Source organism: Syngnathoides biaculeatus, chromosome 22 (genome assembly GCF_019802595.1).
Source record: "Syngnathoides biaculeatus isolate LvHL_M chromosome 22, ASM1980259v1, whole genome shotgun sequence".
Taxonomy (NCBI): domain Eukaryota; kingdom Metazoa; phylum Chordata; class Actinopteri; order Syngnathiformes; family Syngnathidae; genus Syngnathoides; species Syngnathoides biaculeatus.
Window position 1 is genome coordinate 11,341,000 of NC_084661.1, and position 21,370 is coordinate 11,362,369.

General features: G+C 44.3%; 2 protein-coding genes across 4 annotated transcripts; one reads left to right on the plus strand and one right to left on the minus strand.

Moving 5' to 3' along the window:
• Positions 1 to 342: 342 nt before the first annotated feature.
• On the minus strand, positions 343 to 10,903 carry LOC133495659 (guanine nucleotide-binding protein subunit alpha-13-like). Its single transcript, XM_061810555.1, has 5 exons — positions 9,393 to 10,903; positions 7,567 to 7,793; positions 4,654 to 4,704; positions 3,285 to 3,485; positions 343 to 2,672 (listed from the first exon to the last, which is right to left on the minus strand). The coding sequence occupies exons 1-5, from the start codon at positions 9,673 to 9,675 to the stop codon at positions 2,301 to 2,303; spliced, it is 1,134 nt and encodes a 377-aa protein (XP_061666539.1). The 5' UTR covers positions 9,676 to 10,903; the 3' UTR covers positions 343 to 2,300.
• A 411-nt stretch (positions 10,904 to 11,314) lies between these two features.
• Positions 11,315 to 20,810, plus strand: LOC133495551 (regulator of G-protein signaling 9-like). 3 transcript variants are annotated; one of them, XM_061810359.1, is made up of 18 exons: positions 11,315 to 11,371; positions 12,592 to 12,688; positions 13,718 to 13,814; positions 14,320 to 14,370; positions 15,088 to 15,194; positions 15,286 to 15,337; positions 15,415 to 15,473; positions 15,556 to 15,632; positions 16,953 to 17,034; positions 17,335 to 17,397; positions 17,632 to 17,661; positions 17,735 to 17,796; positions 18,136 to 18,249; positions 19,207 to 19,322; positions 19,391 to 19,478; positions 19,547 to 19,685; positions 19,762 to 19,844; positions 19,925 to 20,810. In XM_061810359.1, exons 2-18 carry the CDS (start codon positions 12,620 to 12,622, stop codon positions 20,076 to 20,078), a joined length of 1,443 nt encoding a protein of 480 aa, XP_061666343.1. In that variant the 5' UTR covers positions 11,315 to 11,371; positions 12,592 to 12,619; the 3' UTR covers positions 20,079 to 20,810. The 3 variants fall into 3 exon arrangements, with proteins under 3 accessions (XP_061666343.1, XP_061666345.1, XP_061666344.1); XM_061810361.1 differs by lacking the exons at positions 11,315 to 11,371; positions 19,207 to 19,322 and having other exon boundaries at positions 12,566 to 12,688; XM_061810360.1 differs by lacking the exons at positions 11,315 to 11,371; positions 19,207 to 19,322 and having other exon boundaries at positions 12,566 to 12,688; positions 19,762 to 20,810.
• Positions 20,811 to 21,370: the final 560 nt, after the last annotated feature.

A 21,370-nucleotide genomic window follows, 5' to 3' on the forward strand; every position in this document is an offset into this window, starting at 1 on the left:
TATAAGTTTCTTTCGGCGTGTCCTTTTCGGGGTCACCACAGCGCGTCATCTCAGATGAACGCACATATGTTTGGCACAATTTTTACGCCGGATGCCCTTCCTGACGCAACCCTTCTCAGGCTTTTCATGGACTGTAAATGATCGTATTAAATGTCAATTTAAACAGGCGTATTGTTACAACATGCTACGACGCCGATATACTTACTCAAGCTCATTTCCGATTTGCAATTTAAAATAAAAAAAAAAACGAAACAAAGAATTATTCCAAACTAGTCTTAACGAGTTTTTTTAAAATCCGGAATAGGGCGAAAAAATCTTGGAATCACAAAATGGTAACGTTTCTTTAGAAAAGTGTGTTTTATTCGTAAAGTTATAGTGGCATGACAGTTGACACAGGGAAATAATTTCTCCCCAAAAGATGGCAGAAAACATCTTCATTGGGAAAAAGCAGTGATTTAGAACGACAAAAAAAAAAAAAAATTCTACAACCATTTACATACAAAGGGACAAACCTAGGTATTATTTACAATGGAAAAAACATTTGGGTATGTACAAGCAAAAGCTGAGCATGGGCTACTTTTTTTTAAATGGGGGAAACACCTGGGAAGCTCAAGGAGTGTTTGGCGACAAATAGAAACGAGAGCTTGGCGCTTTCATGGAGATTCTTGACCGCTTTCTAAATCAACCCTGAGAGAAATGTCGGCTGGTGTCTGTTAGACAAAACAAAGCCATGTTAACTAGCAATAGACAGTGGAAAAGAAATGCTCTGGTTTGCTGGAAATGATCAAACTTCACTTAATTGGTACAAAATTCCAAATTATTTACAACAAATGAGTAGGATAATTGTCTATTTATGCTATTTTTTTATGATAACAACGAGACAAGATAATTCTGTATACCGTACTACCCTGCATACTTGAGTCGGCACAGATTTTTTTTTTCCCTGAATGGACAAACTTTCCTATCCATCCATTTTCCTTTGCCACTTATCCTCACTAGGGTCACGGGGAATGCTGGAGCCTATCCCAGCTGTCATCTAGCAGGAGGCGGGGTACACCCTGAACCGGTCGCCAACCAATCGCAGGGCACATACAGACGAACAACCATTCGCACTCACAATCACACCTAGGGGCAATTTAGAGTGTCCAATTAATATTGCATGTTTTTTGGGAGGCGGGAGGAAACCAGAGTGCCCAGAGAAAACCCGCGCAGGCACGGGGAGAACATGCAAACTTTGCTAGGAAAAACTCAGTTTGCCGTTTCTGTGCTTCCCTGTCTAATATTAAAAGTAGTGCTTTGGCACCAAGATAAGAAACTATGTTGACGATGGGGGCGGGGCTGTATTTACACATTGCAATAGCATAACAACAATCAAATAGTAACGTCCTGGTCTTTTAGGTCATCAAAAACTTTTAAGGAGTGTCAATTGCTTGGTCACAGTTGGGTTACAATAAATACTTTGTGACATTTTTCTTTGGTGGTGGTGCTGTGAGATTTTTTCCAATGGAAATTATGTACCTCGGCTCAATAAAAGGTTAAGAAACACGACAGCAACGGGCCCAATGGAGCGTTCGCTACCCTTTATTGAGCAAGGGCACGTGGAAAAACTTCACAGCGCCCCTCCAAAACAAAACTAGCATGAAGTCAAACTAGAACGTGCCATCTGGTTGAAGTGCATTTAATTGTTACCATGGGTGGGGAAATAAAGACATTTATATTCAGTAGGTTGTTTTTGGGGCGTACCAATTTAGTGAAATTGGATAATTTCCCGCAGAGGATCATGATGACCTCTCACGGCACTGTGGCTGGGATTGACTGCTGGCACAAAATGCAGGATTTTTTTCGACAGTAATTCGGTCTCAGTTAAGGCATCACAGGTTCGTTCAGTTTTTTTTTTTTCTTCCCCCGCAGAAGTCTTTCATCTCGGAAGATGGTCGGGACTGGTAACATTTCTGAGAAACATGGTACAAGGTGGGGGGGGGGGGGGGGGGTCTGCCGTTTTATCTCTTCACAAAGCAGCGCCGGGCAGGAAGGGACAGTGCAACTACTGACTGGAATTACTTGCGTGAATTCAGTGCTCAGACAAAAAGATTAAAAACAAACAAAAAAAAAAAAATGGACGAACAGAGACAATTGAAACCTTTGAGCGTCCTCTCGATTCCCCGGCGTGAAACGTTTAGCCAAAAGACGTCTGATAAGCGCTGCACCGCCACGACTCACTATAACGTAAAAAGCAGCCGATGGATTCTACCGGGTTCTTCTTCTACAGTCCCCCCTTGTAGGTCGTGCACACGGAGGGGTCATTGGAGCATGAGCTGCTTGAGGTTGTCATGGAGAATCGTGTCCTTGACGTCCCGGAACACCAGCCGGATGTTCTCCGTGTTGATGGCGGTGGTGAAGTGGTGGTAGAGCGGCTTCTGGGTGGTGTCGCGCCGCCTGGCCCGGAAGCACTCCACCATGAAGGCCTGCACGTCGGGCAGGCTGTGCTCGGGCCCGCTGTAGTCGGGGAAGTAGTCCTTGAGGGGCACGCTCTTCACCTTCTCCTCCAGCAGGTCCATCTTGTTGAGGAAGAGGATGATGGACACGTTGGCGAAGACCCGGTTGTTGACGATGGTCTCGAAGATGTTGAGCGACTCGCACAGCCGGTTGGTCTGACGGTCCTCCATCAGGACCTGCGGGGAGGATTCAAGCCGCATGCTAGAAATAATCCAAATCATGTTTTTTTTTTCCTCAAAAATAAGACCAAAATTGAATCATTGCTAAACATTTTTCTACCAATAACAAACTATTCCCATCTATGCATTTTCTTTGCCACTTATCCTCACAAGGGTCTCAGGAGTGCTGGAGCCTATCCCAGCTGTCATCAGGCAGGCACCCTGAACTGGTCGCCAGCCAATCGCAGAGCACATGAGAGACAAACAGCCGCACTCATAATCACACCTAGGGGCAATTTTTAATGTGTCCAATTAAAGTTGCATAATTTTGGGATGTGAGAGAAAACCGGAGTGCCCGGAGGAAATCCAACCAGGCACGGGGAGAACATGCAAACTCCACACAGGCGGGTCTGGGATCTGGGAACCCGGGACCTCAGAACTGTGAGGCCAACGCTTTCCACCTGATCCACTGTGCTGCCCCCAAATAAATAAATAATGAGTGAAAATGTAATGACGACAATGAAAATGTACATCATTGTACTTCATTTGGTGAGGTCTTCATTTGGCATCTACACAAGTTGGGTCTGGAGAGAAGGGGGGGGGGGGGGGTTTGCGTCTCCTCCTCCTCACCTGGTCGTACTCTGAGGAGGATACGAGGAAGAGGATGGAGGTGACCGAGTCGAAGCACTCGAACCAGCGTCGCCGCTCGGACCGCTGGCCGCCCACGTCCACCATCTTGAAGGGGACGTTCTTCAACTCAAAGTTGTACTCGTGGATCCCCTTGGTGGGCTTTCGGGCCAGTAGGATGTCCTGCTGACTCGGCAGATAATTCTGGCAGGCACAGAGCGACGATATTATTTTACAGAAAAAAAAATGACTAAACTAATCAGTTTTCAACTTAGTTAGTGTTGGTTCGCGTGTATTGAATATTGTGGCTGTCTCAGTAGTGACGCATTTATTTGAAGGTCAAATGTCATCCCTATAAACATTCTGAAATAGATATTGTAATGAAAAATATATATAACATTATTCACTTCAATGTCTATAGGAAAAAATAAATATGAGTGGAGAGCGTGTCATCCATGCGCAAAGTCTCATTTATCATCGTATTTAGACGATATGCGGATCACGGCCAAACTCCATGCAGCCAAACCACCTCCCCGCCTGATCTACCTCCGCGCGGCGTTGATAAAAACAATGACGCCACGGCCAAACCGCCTCCCCATCCAATCCATCTCCGCGCGGCGGTGATAAAAACAACGCCGCCCGCGGGCGCCGACGACGTCGCGGCCAAACCGCCTCCCCGTCCGATCCACCTCCTTGGCGGAGATGAGTCACCGGGGCCTGGCGCCGCGACAAGCCATCCCGGCTGAAGCCGTGTTGACAAGGCCGACGGTGATCCACAACGCCAGCAGCGATCCACAAAGCGCGGTGTGACGTTCTGAGCGCTCCCCCGTACTGAAAAGTCTGCTTGGGATTAATGCGCATGCGCGTAGAATTTTTGGAACCCACAAAGCTCTCGTCCTTTGCACGAACCGGATCTTTTGGAAAAGTATGAAGAGCGAATCCATCCTCCCGAGTGTTCGAACAGTATCCAGCAACCTTCCGGCAGGTAAACTAGTATAAACAGACGAGACCGCCTGAGTGCGCCACTGCCCTGTACGTCACTTCCTGCTTCTTCTCAAAAACAAATCCCTCGAGAGGATTTTCATGGCGGGAGTTACAAAACGCCATACACGTCAAAATCATGTTTTGTGCTGAAAAAACAGATGCGTCCATTCCGGCTGCCTTTTTTTCATTAATAGCATACTAAAAATCATGCATTTCATGACAGTGGACCTTTAACAGGCTCTCCCAGGGGCGACGTTGTTGTCTAGACACACGAGATATGAGGCCGCGACCTCAAACGACGGGGGCGGGGGGGTGGAAGGTAGGAATCTCCTCCCAGAAAACAACCAACCAAACAAAACGACAACAACAACAACAAAAACAAACTTACCGGCTCGCCGAGCTTATCCAGATTATCCAAGAAATACTTGACTGATTCGCCCTGCAAAAGAAACACACAATACGGTTTAAGTCGCATGTGGATGATGCATATGTGCAAGTTTTCTAGAAGCTTCTGCTGAAGGGGCAATAAATGCAAGCCCGGACACGAGCCCGCCCAGACATACATGCATTCCTTTATCAGATCATGTGTGTGTGCGTGGAGGGATTTTCCTTATCGCCTTTCCTGGTGTCTCTCTCTGGGACTTTTAGTTATGTTAGAACTTCTCGATGGAACAACCTTTGCGCACAATTTTCTGTTCATTTCACTATCTGCAGGGAGGGGGTGGGGGGGTGCTAAAAAAAAAATGCAAACAATCCCTGTGACGCATTTGCCGAACATTTTGAAAAACTAATCTGACCTGAATAACCCGTGTGTCCGCGAGACGAGTCGAACGGCTAATCTGACGCGGTGAGGGAGAGAGAGAGAGAGAGAGAGAGAGAGAGAGAGAGAGAGAGAGAGAGAGAGAGAGAGAGAGAAAGAGAGGACGCCCAAAATGGAAGACAGGCGTGGGGCGACGTTTCGAAATCGCCGACGAATAAACCACGCGGGGTGAGAGACTCAAAAAAAAAAAAGAAAAAAGAAAAAGAGAAGCGAGACAAGCACCAACTCTGATTTTCCATGCGTTGTGGAAACAAAACCAGAACATGACTGCATACGTCTATCGCTCGTCACACAATCACGTGCACACATCTATCCGCACACGTTCGCCAAGTTGTGCTCACCCGCAGTCGCCCGTGTGCACACTCACAAATTCGCTCGCACATTAATCACACAAAACGTGACCATACACACACACTACTGCACTCGTGCATGTAGATATTTGCTCGCACAGTGTATCACGTCTAAATTGCACACAAACTCACATCCTTTTGCACAGGTGTGATCGCACACGCATGTTGCAGACGTATTGTAACACATGCACACACGTGCAAATTCACACGTACACAGTATCACAGCAAAAAGCCCCCCCCATAAACACCTACGCACAAAACGACGCTCATCCATGCATTGTATCCTACTGCATATAACATTTAGCTCAGACCCGAAAATCTCAAATGTGTTCCGTCTGATGGCGTAATGGTACACACACCTGCCTTTGGCCCCGGCAGCGTTCGGGATCAATTCCCGCTCAGTGATGGTGTCAATATCTGCCCCGCGACTGACCGGCGACCGATTCAGGGCGTAGTCCGCCTTTCGCCCGAAGCTAGCCGGGGTAGGCTACAGCTTTCCCGTGACCCTTGTGAGGATGAGCGGGCTTGGATAATGACATGACAAATTGTATTTGAAAAACTAGGGGTCGTCTTCCGTCAGGGGCCGTGAACGCGCCGCAGAAGGAGAGGGCGTTAGCGTCGGCCCGGCACGGAAAAAGAGCGGGGCGACGTCCCCTTGAAGCCCGATGACATCATTAACGCTGAAACCTGTCCCAGTTTGACGGCATCAACCGGTGATCTGTTCACGCAGCAAACGGGCGAGGCCCGATTTAACTACGCCCCTTTGATACATTCCATATGCTTAACTAAATTCTGCCGCAGCTTTCCCATCACCAGACCATTCATTTCCCCCATTTGGGTTTACTTTCCGACACCTTTAAATATTTGGAACAGGTTTTGTAATTTTTCATTCCCACAATTGTACGCTTCCAAAATTAAATAATTTTCATCAACGCGTTTAGGTAGTAAGTGCCAAAAAGAACCCGATGAGACAGGATAAAGGCCCGTTTAAACCTACATCAACGCTCATGTTACACTACAACACAGGGTGATATTTACAACCGTTTAACGACAACGTGCACCCATCAAGGAAGTCGAGTTTGGACTAAGTGTGCACTCTGCTGGTTGCCCTTCAAATCAATTCTACAGGATCAATTAAATTCTGAACCGTAGCAAAACTTGAGGGTGCATAAAGACGGGCTCCTTTCTCCATCCACAACCTTTGCACGGCCGTCAACAATTTTCCTTTCCAACAGATTGTGGAATTTACAAAACGACAACAAGAGTTCAAAATGGCACTGAAACAAACATGGCTTCCTGTTTTGATGAAAACAGCGACCCGTTTAGCCATAACATCATTTTTTTAACGAACATAAAACTGTATTTGAGGCAGCACGATGGCTCAGCTGGTAAAGCGCTGGCCGCACAGTACTGAAGACCCGAGTTCGATCCCGGCCCTGCCTGTGTGGGTTTTCCTCCCACATCCCAAAAACACGCAACATTAATTGGACACCCTAAATTGCCCGTAGGTGTGATTGCGAGTGTGGCTGTTTGTCTCTATGTGCCCTGCGACTGGCTGGCAAACCGGTTCAGGGTGTACCCCGCCTCCTGCCCGTTGACAGCTGGGAGAGCCTCCCCGCGACCCTCGTGAGGATAAGCGGCAAAGAAAACAGACGGATGGATGCAAACCGTATTTGAACGTTCGTGTCAATCCCTACACTGTTTGTGTTCAATGTTCAAGTAACACTAAGTGGGCGAGCCACAGCCCCCCACCCTCCCCCGTTTGTAAGCATAAAGCAGTTTAATGCCAGATCAACATTCCAGTTCTGATCACACTCGTGTCTGTGTCCTGGCGTTAACAAAACACAATCGAGTTCCCGCTGCAGCAGCCTCGTGCAACTCAAACAAACCCATAAAAACATTTTAAAAGTGAAGTTTCATGTGAAAAGATATGAGGAAGTCTCAGACGACTCAAGGATCGCAATCTGCAGTTCCTTGGAGAGAGTCCGGCGATGAACTCGGCTAAATGTCTCACGACAAGGAGGAAGGCGTAAAAAGGAAGCTAAGCGAGTCACATGACTGTCCACTCAACTGTCAGCTGGGAAGGAAAAATGGAAGGTGCAACGATCGTAGCCGACGATTTTGGACCCACCAGCTGGAACTCGCGACGGCGGTCGTAGGCGTGCTGGATGCCGGCGTCGGCCCACAGGGCTTTGATGGCGGGCAGGTACTGGAGGAAGACGGGCGTCTCCAGCTGCCCGTGGACCATCTTGGACGAGCGCGTGTCGAAAGCCATCAGCTTGTCGCCGCGCTGCTGGTTGCTCGGGTCCCCCCACGGGATGTGCAGCTTCTCGCGGGCGTCCACCAACACCCGAATGCCTGCGAAACCGAAGCCGGGCGAGAATCACCACGTTAATTAAAACACACGCAAATACTTCGGCCGCTCTGACAGTTTTTAGAACTTAAATGGTTGCTTTAATACATGAAATCTGTGGGAGAGCGATGACAAATATGTGCAGTTGGATATTAAAATTACACCTATGATATTGTTTAGTAGTCCCAAATCATTAAAAAAAAAAAAACTTGAATAATCAATGGGATAATGAGGAGAATATTCAACATTGAAAAGATAATCAAAGCTGCAGCCCTTATCTGTAAGCAATTTGTTTTTAACGTTAATGTAAATTTAGTTTGAAAATATGAAAGTACTTTGTGATTATGGTTTGGGGTATATTTAGTGGTTGAAATATTGATAAAGGCAATTCTAATCACTTTTTGGCGGGGGAGGGGGGGTTCCATTATTGGCAATTTTTTGCCATTTGCATTTGCAAATAGTGAGGGTCAACTATTTTCTATTCTAAAAATTATGCATATGCATTATTGAATATGAGCAATTAGTGTTTGATCATGTGATCATAAATCGCACTTGATGTAACTATCATTTGAAAAGCGGATCATATTATTTCCATTTTTCTTGCAACCACACATCCCTGAAAAACAAAAATATCGCCACATGGAAACATCAATATCTTCTTGAATCAATTATTACATTAATGTGTCATGTTTGTGTCGTGGTGTGGGAAAAGACATCTGGAGTTAAATTATAGCCAAAATTTAAAAGAACCATATTTGGTTAGCTTTGTTCCAATAAATAAAGAGGATGAGAGTTGAGACCGTTTGCATGCGCTGTCAAAAAATAAATAAAATATGACCAAGATATGCCAAGTAAAGCGATTCCAAGCAGGGCGGGATACTGCAAATGATGGAAATAATTGCAAACAATCTAAAAATTTGTTCTTCTATCCGTGCCAGCGGTTTTACTGAACAATTAAAATGCTGTACCACTAAACGACAGAAGGCACAATTGTACCTACAATAAGTTGCACTGCAATTATTCTCACAGATATTCGTTTGGTGGTGTGCTGTGAATTTTTTTTAATGCAAAATATGTATCTCGGCTCGATGAGGGCCGAGAAACTGCATTAAATCAATGGACGAAGGGTAGCTTAAAACCTGCCAAGGTCACACAGCGAGCAAAGTTTGCTAATAAGCTCATTATGGCACTTTTAAAAAATATATTAATGTGACTATACTGTGATTTATTACGCGAATGTGTATTTTATTCTCCAGCAGGTTGACCTTAGTTTCCATTTCCATGAGAAAAGTGGCCTGTACGGACGTCCCATTTGAGCTGCTTGTTGAGCAACAATTCACACTTATTTTTGCTACTTTTATTAAAATAGTGAGGTTAGAACAAAGCGACGGTAGAACCCGGTAATGTATGTTAAAAAAAAAAAAACATGTAGGAACAAGCAGAAGGGGGCTCTCGTGTAGGGTGTGTCGAGGGCTGTTTCGGTGCCTCTCCAGCAAACTTTTCCCGGCCATTATTAAAACAACAGCAAAGCGGGCCTCGTTACACGTTCCCCGCTCACAAAAAGCGACATTTGCTGTGTTATTTTTGTGGGTTTTCGACTTTACCTTTGATAACGTTGCTGTAAATGGTGGCTCGGAAGTCCTCCCGGGCTCGCTGGTCGAAGTCCTGGCCGTGGATGATCCGCATTTGTTTGAGGAACGTCGACTTGCCGCTCTCGCCAGCGCCGAGCAGCAGGATCTTCACCAGGCGTTTCACGTAGGTTTTCTCCCGGGAGAGCCGCCGGTCGATCTCTTTGGAGCGGCGGACCTGCTCCACCTCGCCGCTGTTGAGCAGGCAGACGGGCAGGCAAACTTTGAGCACGGAGCGCGACGGCAGGAAATCCGCCATGTTCGCGAGAGCCTCATCGATGCTAATTTGGCTGCGCTGCGCGGCGGCGTCAGGAGGCACGGGACCAAGCCCCTTCCCTCCACTCAGGAAGTAGACTTGTGTGGTCGGCGGCTGGCGGTGAGCACGGGCTCGCCGCGGCTATCTCGTTAAAACTCCGCCATATCTTTAGCTTTTGGCTCGTTTGGACGGCGAGGAAAAGACGTATTTATATCGAGCGCTAATGTGGTTTACACGTATGAGGCTGGCTCGGGGGAGGAGACCGCGGAAGCGCCAACGGAGCTTTTTGCTGTGCGTATGTCACGCGATATCGACACTTATACGTGACAAAAATAAGCATTTTATTTTTGGATCACACGCAGGAACTAACGTAAAACCAAACTTTAAACTCTCGATAACGGAACGACGCCCTCTAGAGGCCGGTTTGGTCATTGAGTAACAGCCGGCCGTCATTAAAAAATACATTTCCATTTCATTTTGTGCGGCTTTCCCATAAGGAACGTTTCTAGAGCCAAGACAAAAATTGTATTCAAGTAAGACAACTATTGCTACTCAAGTAAAAAGTAGTCCTCCAACTAATCACTTGACAGTGTGAGGTGTAAGAGTGGGTAAAATGTCACTTTGGAAATGATTCACTATCTGTCCACTGGAGGCCGCACAAATCTACCCAGAAATGAAAGTGTTGTAAGATATATATATATATATTTTTTTTTTTAATTGTTTTTTTTTAATGATCTCATCACAGAGATTTTTTTTTAAATGACCTCATCATTTTTCATTTTGTCTTCAAATCCACCACGCTGGACAGGATGGACACGCCAACCACTTGTTACTGTTATTGTTTCTGTTGATCATACTGTAAAATGTCTTTCAGTGTCCAGAAATACACTCCAAAAATGATTCATTATAATTTGAGTATTGGTATTATTAGTGTGTTCCCACCTTTTGAGTAAGGTTTGGTATGCTTATATGATTATAGTCCAAAGTTACTATTCCATTTTTGCTTTACAGGCTCTTTAAAACAACTTTTTCTCACCTTTCTTCAGCCTTGGCTAGTAGATACAGATTTTTACTTTAAAAAGAACTTACGGCACGTGTCACCACCAAACAAAAATGTCACAACAATTAAAGATACTGAAATAATGTTCATGTCGTCTCATTTGCAAGGATTGGGCCTTTGGTGCATTTAGAGCTGCAGGGAAAAATATCCAATACAAATGTAAAGACTCCCGGAGGCAAATTCCTTGTCTGTTGTTTACATACTTGGCTAATAAAGATGATTCTAAATTCTGAAATGGCCTTTGGTTGTCATGCTGCTATGTACGAGCGTGTTTATTTGATTTATAGCATAAAGTAACATAAAAGGCTCCCAGGAGTGGATTATTAGTACGTGCAATGTTTCAATTGTTGTTTTAAAACTGGAATTGCACCCAAAAAAATATTTAGATGCGCAGTACACTATTTATTTTAATCTGAGAAACCTGTTTACACGTATGACGCTTGCAAGGAGGACATGTAAACTCAAATAGAGGTCTTGGGTTCACAGCACTGATCTAAAAAAAAAAAAAAAAAAGACTGGATGGCTCATTGGTCACCAAAACTGAAGTCCCCATCCGCCATCTTGATACTCCCAAAACAACCATGCCAACCTGTGCAGCATTATTCGCCAGTTTCGTGACAGTGAGAAAACCTTCCACAGGTAAATTAGAAATATTTACTTTGACACTGTTAAAGTTTGTAAAGGTTTTTTTTATTTCCTGATGAGCTTAATTCGGTTTACCGTTCACTCTCTGCTTCTCCTTTATAGGCCGACGGTTTTTCATGAAAAAGCGATGTAAATATTTTACCAAACTTCATCAGTGAATATGCAAGAAACCACATTATCTGTGAAATTTTCGATGAATTTCATAATACAGAACTCTGTAAATTGAATTTTATTTTCAAATGCGAGGAAACAAGTTTAAATATTTTGTCTGAAATAGGACATCGCAGAAACGGCAAATGAACGATGCGTTTAACATGTATTTTCCCATTGCGAGTCCTTTTTTCCAGAAATATAACTGATTGACTTAAAATTGAAAAATGCTTAGTTTTTTTTTTTTTTTTTTTGCGATGTTATGATGATAGTGGTTCACAACGTATTTTGGGAAAAGTTAACATGTCACGGAATTCGGGCCCAAGGTAATATGCAAGGTAAGTCATGGTGTTATGTGTTTTTCCTTTCACTTAGCCTTTTTTGGTTTACCAAGTCGCATTAAAAATCCTTCATGTTACCAAAACTGAAAAAAATGTAAAATTCGCACGACCAGTTTTAATTCTACATGCCAAACTTTGAGAAAAAAACCCCGCTATAATCCAACCTGTAAACCATATCCTCCACATGTTTTGGGACTACCAAGATGGCGGCCAACTGGCTTTAACCAATTGACGTACCGATCGATATGTATGCGCTATCCAGTCTGTTTTTTATGTCAGTGGTTCACAGTCGAAGACAAATCTCAATTCATAAACGACAAAATAAATATTATTATATTATTTATATTAAGCAGATGACGACCGCGAATGTGAAAGGGGGGGGGGGTCGCCTTCTTATTGGTCCATTGCTTTCAGGTTTAGGTATGGTGCGTTCAAAGACGTCGGAGAGGAACCTTCTCAAAGGCTGTTTCACGCGAAATGAGCCCTGAACAATGTTTAAAAATGCGACCCATCCGAGCGTGTAATATTAAAAATAGCAATTAATCGATAGAATCGTGGTGATTTTCCCCTAACAGCAATATTGCTCATTTTTTTTACCGAGTTTTTGGGGAGCACGGGAAGACAGCGCCGTTACTGATCATTGCACGCCCCCACCCCGGCCAGCACGCATCCCTACGCGAGACGCCACACAGTTGCATTGAGAGTGTGTGTTCGTGTGTGCAGCAAGTGGACGTTGTTATCATCGGTGATCATGACAATTCGAAACACTCTCCGGGATCACGGCCAGAGGTATCGACCACGGATGGCGTGTCTGAAAAAGGTAAGGTTCTGCTCAAACAACACTCGGGCTCGGTGATAGTATGCACTGCATATCCATGGGTATGAAACATAAAGGTGTGACACAACCTCATCGAATATTTTGCACGGGTGATGAGCTAGAATAATGTTGTTTGTGTAGCTTCAATTATGAATGCAAATCGCAGCCACCGGTGATTAGGGACGATGACAAATACACGAAACGTCATCAAAATGTCATCTCCTGGTTACCAAATTGTGTTCACCTCTCCATAGTAATAAGGTCAGGCAGTTTAATAAGTATTAAGATGGGATCATTGTCAGCGAGGCGGCCCCCCCAAGCAGAAAGAAGTTAATCCGGCTACTAGAGCTGCGCCCACATAACGCATGAGGAGGACGGCATAACCATATTTATTGACACTTATGTATCAATTTGACTCTCAAGTGGTCAGGATGTCATTTTTTAGACTGCACCTCCTACTAACTGAGGTGTTCTTTCCTTGCAAAAATGAGAAAACCCGCTCTAGATTCAACGCATGAAGCAACATCACTCACGAAAAAAAATCGACAATCATCACCAATGTGATTCATTTGATCCCGTAATGTTTCAATACACCTGTTAAAAGTTGCGGAGGAAGTTATTCGGCATCACTCCGTACTTACAAAAGTGTTGTCTTCCAAAAAAAAACTTCAAATTTAAAGCACGAAGCAACGTCTAACAAAGTGTACCTGTAATATTTTAATAGCAGAAATTTATGAGAGATGTCATTTTTAAGGTGTATGATTACAGAAGCATCATTACCGCACGGCGATGCCACCAAATCGACATATTTGGGGATTCAAAGCATGAAGCGACGCAACTCGAGAGTTACCGAAATTTAAGTCACATATGTTTGATTCCGGAGTGGTCCATCTAAGATCCTAGGAGATATTTCAATCCCAAACTACCCTGGCAACCCGTTGTCAAAGCAACCCTTCTCGCACCCCATAACACCCGGCATCCCCCCACATGGGTTGTCACGGTAACCTCCCCCCCCCCCTACCACCTCCGCAGGCGGAAAAGGTACTGCTGGAGATGCAGGATCCCAAATCCGGAGTCAAGTCTCAGCCGCAACGACTTGTCATCACCACAATACCGCACGCCATTACCGGTGAGTGCACGCACGCACGCACGCACGACTCGCGGACACTCGATGGCGAGTGATTGCGTAATCAGCGGATGATAGCCGAGACGCGTGGCCTCAAACTCGAGAGCGACAGATTCTGTCGCCATGACAACCCCGTGGCCCCCCGTAAAAGTGAGATGGGGGGGGGGGGAGTAGGAGGAAGACGAGAAGAGGAGGGAAATTAAATAACACAGAAGGAAGTAAACGGATAATGGACATAGATAGAGGGGGGCGATACATTTCTGATCATACCTTTCTCTCTCTCGCATCTGTTTCTTTTCTTTTTTTTGGTCCGTTTCCTTTCCTGTTCTTTCCTAAATCCTCATACTTGCCGGAAGTGCAGCCCACAGACTGTCAAGGTAGTAAAGTGTTGTGTGCAAGAGGGGATTTGGTATTCACGCAAACAAGCGCACGGACACGTACACACACACACACACGCACATGAACACTGTGTCAGTCAAATGATTTCATTTCAATATGTGGTCCTCAGGCGAAGACATCGTTGCTTGGCTGGCAGACAGATTCCAAATAGACACAAGGGGTGAGTTTCAAGGCCGAGAATGCTAGAGCACATGGGTATCAAACTCAAGGCCCTTGGGGCCGGCTCTGGCCCGCGAGATGATTTTATGTGGCCCGTGAAGCCAAATCATCCGTGTCAACTTCCATAATTTTTGTGTAAAGCTGTACGAAAAATTTAAATTGTCGTTTATCATAAATGCGTGGCACGGTGGATCAGCTGATAAGGTGTACGGCTCACAGTTCTGAGGTCCCCGGTTCAATCACGGACCCGCCTGTGAGCATGTTCTCCCCGTACAGAGGTGGGTTTTATCCGGGCACTTCGATTTCCTCCCACATCCCAAAAACATGTGACATTAATTCGACACTCTAAATTGCCCATAGGTGTGATTGTGAGTGCGACTGTTGTCTGTCTCCATGTGCCCTGCGATTGAGTGGCGACCAGTTCAGGGTGTACCCCGCCTCCTGCCCGTTGACAGCTGGGATAGGCTCCAGCACTCCCGCGACCCTTGTGAGGATAAGCGGCTAAGAAGATGGATGGATCGACATCATAAATGATAATGTTGAGATAATATCGGCATTTTTGTGTTACCAAACATGAACATTGCCTGAAAAACTACCCTTGTTTTCTTATTCCCTCTGAGGGAAACCTTAACTACAATGTGACCCCCCCCCCCATAACACTTTTAAAGCGGACACAGCAAGACAAATATGTGCCCCCCCCCCGTCTTGCTGTGCTCAGAGGCCAGGAGTTTGGGCTCCATGCTGGTGGCGCTGGGCTTCGTGTACCCGCTGCAGGACCACAAACGCTTGCTGCTCAAGCCCGATGCGTCGCTCTATCGCTTTCAGGTAACGTGAGAATTTTTAATTTTATTTTATGTGAAATACTGTATGTGCATTGTCATCCACACACAACACAATGCACACGTTTTCATTCCAGACGCCGTACTTCTGGCCCGCCCAGCAGTGGCCTGTGGAGGACACAGATTACGGTAAGCATGCGATCGAGTTCCTGCGCGTCAAACCTAAACGCGCACCTCGTGCTACAATATGTGTGCCCGTGCCGCAGCTATCTACCTGGCCAAGAGGAACATACGCAAAAAAGGAATCCTGGAGGTGCACGAGCAGGTCAGGGAATGGAAACGCGAGCGCAACTGCCGCGGCTGCGGGTCTTTGCTAACCTGGTATTGTTATTTTTGTACTTCCTCAGGAGCAGTACAACCATCTTCACAAGTGGATGAATCACAAGTGGGACTTCATCGTGATGCAGGCGAAAGAGCAGTACAGGTAGGTAGTAGTACAGGTAGTAGGAAGTCTTCCTATAAGGCTATAGAAGTTATCCATCCATCCGTTTTCTGAACCGCTTATGGGTCACGGGCGCGCTCTAGTGCAAGTTTTTGGGATGTGGGAGGAAACCGCAGAAAACCCACGCAGGCACGGGGAGAACATGCAAATTCCACACTAGCGGGGCCGGGATTTGAGCCACGGCTCCTCAGAACTGTGAGGCCAGCGATCCAACCAGTTGTTCCACTTCTATAGAAATTAGTATTAAAATATTTACCAAATATTTACATTGTTAAATAATCAATCACATCAGATTTTATTTACAAGCGAGTATTTCCTTTAGAGACATGTACTAAATGGGTATTTGGAAACAAATGGTGGAGCAACACACGCAGACAGACAATAAAAAAATATTCAGCAACATATATGGTTATATATGTATATATCCTCCGCGAAGAATGACTAATATTACTGCTCCTGAGTTGTGACGTCTCCTCTACCTCCATTATACACATAGGAAGCTCGCAGCAGGTATAGAAACCCCCGTTAAACGAACAAATACCTTAATTCCCGGTCTACAGCGCGCACCTCACCGAGTACATTTGTAAAGGAAATACCATATGGTACATGCATATGCTGCAGCTACGTAAAAGCTGGAAGTGCCCACATTGAAACCCACATTGAAACACGAGATATTTACAAAGAAAGACGGTACACAGAAAGAGTTTAACGCTAGCGCGGAGCTAGCACGGTGCTAGCACTAAGGCTAGTGCTAACACTAAAAGGGCCGGTTAAAATAAAACTTACCAGTAAACATCACTGGGATACGCCAGTAACACAGCAGCAACACACTAGCGCAGCGCTAACAAGGGCGGTAAAAGTCACTTCCTCGGCACATATATTCCACCGGTCTCATCCTTACCTTTTCCGCTCGAGTGCCCCCTGCGGCCATGAGAAAAAATTTACAAATTAGTCGCATCACTGCATAAACCACAGGGTTGAAAGCATGTGAAAAGAGTTGCGCAAGTAAAAAAAAAAAAAATGTTCTGCCTTTTTTTAAGGTTCAAACTGTAACAATCAAGTCAGTATCTGTGTTTAATATAAATTTTCATTTCCATTTTGCACTAAGCACGGTTTAGAACAGATAGGCTATAAAAAGCCTTTAGAAAAGTAAAATGAAAACTTACAATAAATTAAATTATCCCTGTAGTTGATCTCAATAAGATTTTATATTATTCACGGGCACATTGTTGACATGGAAATCATTTGTTAGTTAGAGTATGATGTGACAATAAAAACAAGGAGCGTTGTGTGTGATTACAGGGCCGCCAAGGAGAGGAAGAAACCGGACCGTGTGGTGTTTGACTGTCAGGAGAGGGCCTACTGGGTGGTCCACAGACCCCCGGTGAGGCAAACACACACACACACACCCCATTTGGACGCCAGCCCCTTGCCGACCGGAAATAAATTGCGCCTCCTTTCTCGGCGGGCTGTCTGATTAGCTCGACCCACGATGCCTCGTTACCATCACATCTTCCACCGGAGCAAAAAGGTCGCGGCTTATTAATATTGCACGCCGCGTATGGGGAATTACCGCCACGCCGGATGATAACCCCAGAGACGTTTTGATTAAATATAAATAAATAAATATACATCAAATGTGTCCAAATACTTATGCACTGCTGATGTTCAGCTGTGTGTGTAGCCAGGTACCGTGAGCGCCATGGACTACGGGCTCGACCGGCGAATCGATCCGAACGCAGACGAGGTAACAGGTGAGCGAGTGTGATTTCCGTGGGCGGGCGTTTATCCCATTACACTTCCTGTTGTCCTCTTTTTCCTTCACTAAGCACGTTTTCCCCCCTTTCCCTTGTCTCCTGTCTCCCGCAGGCCTTTCTCACCGCCCTCTCTCTCTCCCAAAGCGGCCACCTTCCGCACATTTCTTACCGGCGGTCGGTTGTTGTGTGTTGTCACCTTTCCGTGTTTTTTTTTCTCCTCGCAGGCGAAAACGCCCGATTACTACGAGAGAATCGTAAGAAGAATAATGTCCATTTTTTGCTGCTATGGATGATTTATTTTGTCTTACGCGCTCTTCCTCTCTTTAGATGATCTTCACCCAGCAATCCATCATGAGGCCCAGAGTCAAGTCGTCCGTTTCCATCGGCGCGTACGTTTCTCGTCTGTTTTGTAGGCCATCGCTCGGTGCGTCTTTCAATTTCGAATGTGCATGGCGGTGCTCATGAGTAACTGCTGAAAGTTTAATTTAACGTCTTACACGCACATCGGGTGCTGCAGAGTTTGTTTTTTTTTGGGAGATGCATTATTTGTCGTTGTTTGGCGAAAGTACCACAAGTCGTGCATTTTTGTTCATTTGGAGTGGGGAAGTAGGGAAGAAAGAAGGAAGTATGTACTTTTGTCTCATCCTGTATTACTTCTATTGTGCAAGATTAAAAAAAATATGTCTGATGAATGCAGCCTTGCTTTTTTTTTTTGTTTTTTTTGACAGGTTGGTGAAATATAGCGCCACCTACAACAGCCACGACCCGTTCCTCTCCAAATGTCTTCCCAGCAACCCCTGGCACACCGACGACGTCACATATTGGACCTTGAACTTGCCCAAGTACCGTAATTTCCGGCCTACAGAGCGCACCTGCTTATAAGCCTCACCCAGTGCATTTGTAAAGGAAATACTATTTGGTACATGCATACGCCGCAGCTGTGTAAAAGCCGCAAGTGCCCACATTGAAACGCGAGATATTTACAAAGAAAGACGATACACAGAAGTTTTCAAAGTTTTAATACCTTAGCTTAGCTTAACATAGCAGCAACACAGTAGCACGAACAGGGCTGTTAAAAAAAACATGCCGGTAGAAAAAAAAAAACACCCGTGGTAGCTACATAGTAGCAACACAGTAGCACAGCACTAACTTGACCGGGTAAAAAAAAAAAAAAAAAAAACTTAAATCACTGAGACAAGGCAGTAACACAGCAGCAAGACGCTAGCATGGTGCTAACATGGCCGATTAAAAAAAAAAAAAAAAAGACATACAGGTAAAATTCACTGAGACACAGCAACACGATAGCGCAATACTAAGAGAGCCGGTTAAAAAAAAAAACATACCTAAATCACTGAGAAATGGCAGTAACACAGCAGTAACACACTCGCGCGGTGCTAATGCTAGCGAAGCGCTAACATGGCCGGTTAAAAAAAACATACCGGTAAAAATCACTGAGACACAGCAGTAACACAGCAGCAAGACGCTAGCGTGGTGCTAATGCTAGCGCAGTGCTAACAGGGACGGCTAAAAAAAATACCGGTAAAAATCACTTGGACACATCAACATGCTAGCACAGCGCTAACGCTAGCGCAGCGCTAACCGGGCTGGTTAAAAAAAAAAACATACCGGTAAAAGTCACTTCCTCGCCACATTAATTACACCCTCTCACACTTTTTCAGCTCGAGCGCCCCTTTGCAGCCGTTAGAAAAAAATGCAAAAAATTAGCCGCATAATCCGCAGGGTTGGAAGCATGTGAAAAAATGTCACTTTCGAATCGCATCCGTCCGTCTTTTCGGCAGCGTGGAAACGCCGACCAAGATGCGCGTGGAGCGCTGGACGTTCAGCTTTGGCGAGCTGCTCTCGGACCCCCGCGGCCGCGACGACTTCAGGCGCTTTCTGAAAAAAGAGTTCAGCGGTACAATCGTGACGCCGACGGTCCCGGGGAGAAAATTTCGGATCGCAAAATGATGGCTTTTTATGCAGGCGAAAACTTGGCGTTCTGGGAAGGCTGCGAGGATTTGAAATGGGGCACGGCAGCGACCATGCAGGAGAAGGCAGAGCAGATCTACAAGTAAATATCCTCCGGAATAAGATCTCCGTCAAATTCCGACTGGATTGCTTTCATTGTTCTGATCCCAGGACGTTCCTGGCCCGCGGCGCCCCTCGCTGGATCAACATCGACGGGAAAACGATGGAGATCACGGTGAACGGCCTGAAGCATCCGCACAGATACGTGATGGACGCCGCCCAGACCCACATCTACATGCTCATGAAGAAAGTCAGTAAGCCCCCCGAGCCCAGTTTTCCGGGCCGCTACCTTTGAAAACAATTCACCACCGCACGCGGAACCGCAGGACTCGTACGGCCGCTACATGAAATCGCAGGTTTTCAAGGACACGTCGAGAAAGGCCATCGGCCCCGAGGAGCACAAGTTCACGTAGGTGCTCCGCGCCGCCGCTCGTCTCCGTCGCCTCGCTCGCGGAGCTTTTCTTTTCAACGCCGCTCGTGCGCTTCCAGCGAGGCCCAGTTGGAGCAGAACGCCAAGAACCGGCGGCCCAGCCTCAGTCCCATCGTCCTCCGGCAGCAGGAGCTGGAGGAGCGCGCCAAGATGGCCGCCAACGCGCCCGTCGACATCACGCAGGTCATGAGCAAACTCAGCAGACGGAAGTGATGGCGCCGTCTTTGTCTGTCAGATTGTTCTATCGGCGCATTTTTGTGTGACATTTTTTAGCTTATTTACTCAAATATGTATTGTAAATATAATACAGTATTAGGAGTAGTAGTAGTACCATGAGTAGTCATAGCATTGTTATTAGCATTGCTACTGTTAGATTACCTAAGAAAAACTTAGTCATCTTTGCTTCCAGTTTAACATTTTGTAAAATATGTATCATTAGTAATATTATTAACATCATTCTGTAGTATTTGTGGGATTAATTTATCGATTTTCCCCCTAGAATTAATTAATTATCAAATATTTAATGATTTTGTTTTGTTTCCTCCATCTTATCTCATTAAATAATTTGGTTATTGTTTTTATTGTAGATAGTAAAATGGAAAAGTAATTGTAAAATAAACAATTCTATTAATATATTTAACATTTTTATTGTAATAAATGCTTATTAATTACGATTATTGACAGTGTGTTACTATTTATAATTAAATTCACTACAATTAATAGTATTTAAAAATGAGGATTGTTTATTTTATTTAAAAGATAATTTTAACATTTTTTCCTTACCTCATCATTTAAAATATGTATAATTATTCATATTATTATCATCATCATTCTGTAGTACTTGCAGGATTAATTTATCAATTTTCCCCCTAACATTAATTAATTATAAAATATTTAATCATTTCTTTTGTTTCATCAATCTTACCTCATTAAATAATTGGTAAATTGTTTTTATTGTAGATAGTAAAATGGAAAATTAGGTGTACAATACACAATTCTATTAATATATTTAAAATTTTTTATTTATTGTATTAAATGCTTGTTGATTAATTACTATTATCAACAGTATGATAATATTTCCAATTAAATTCACTATTTTAAATAGCATTTAAAAATGAGGATTGTTTATCTTAAAAGATAATTTTAACGTTTTTTTGTTTACCTCATCATTTAAAATGTGTATCATTATTAATATTATTACCATTATCATCATTCTGTAGTATTTGTGGGATTAATTTATCCATTTTCCCCTAAAATTCATTAATTCTAAAATATTTGATCATTCTTTTGTTTCATCCATCCTATTAAATTGCTTTTATTGTTGATAGTAAAATGGAAAATTAGGTGTAAAATAAACAATTCTATTAATATATTTGACATTTTTTATTTTTTATATTAAGTGCTTGTTAATTAATTATGATTAGTGACTATGTTACAATTTATAGCTGAATTCACTATAATTAATATTTAAAAATGAGGATTGTTCATTTTATTTAAAAGATAAT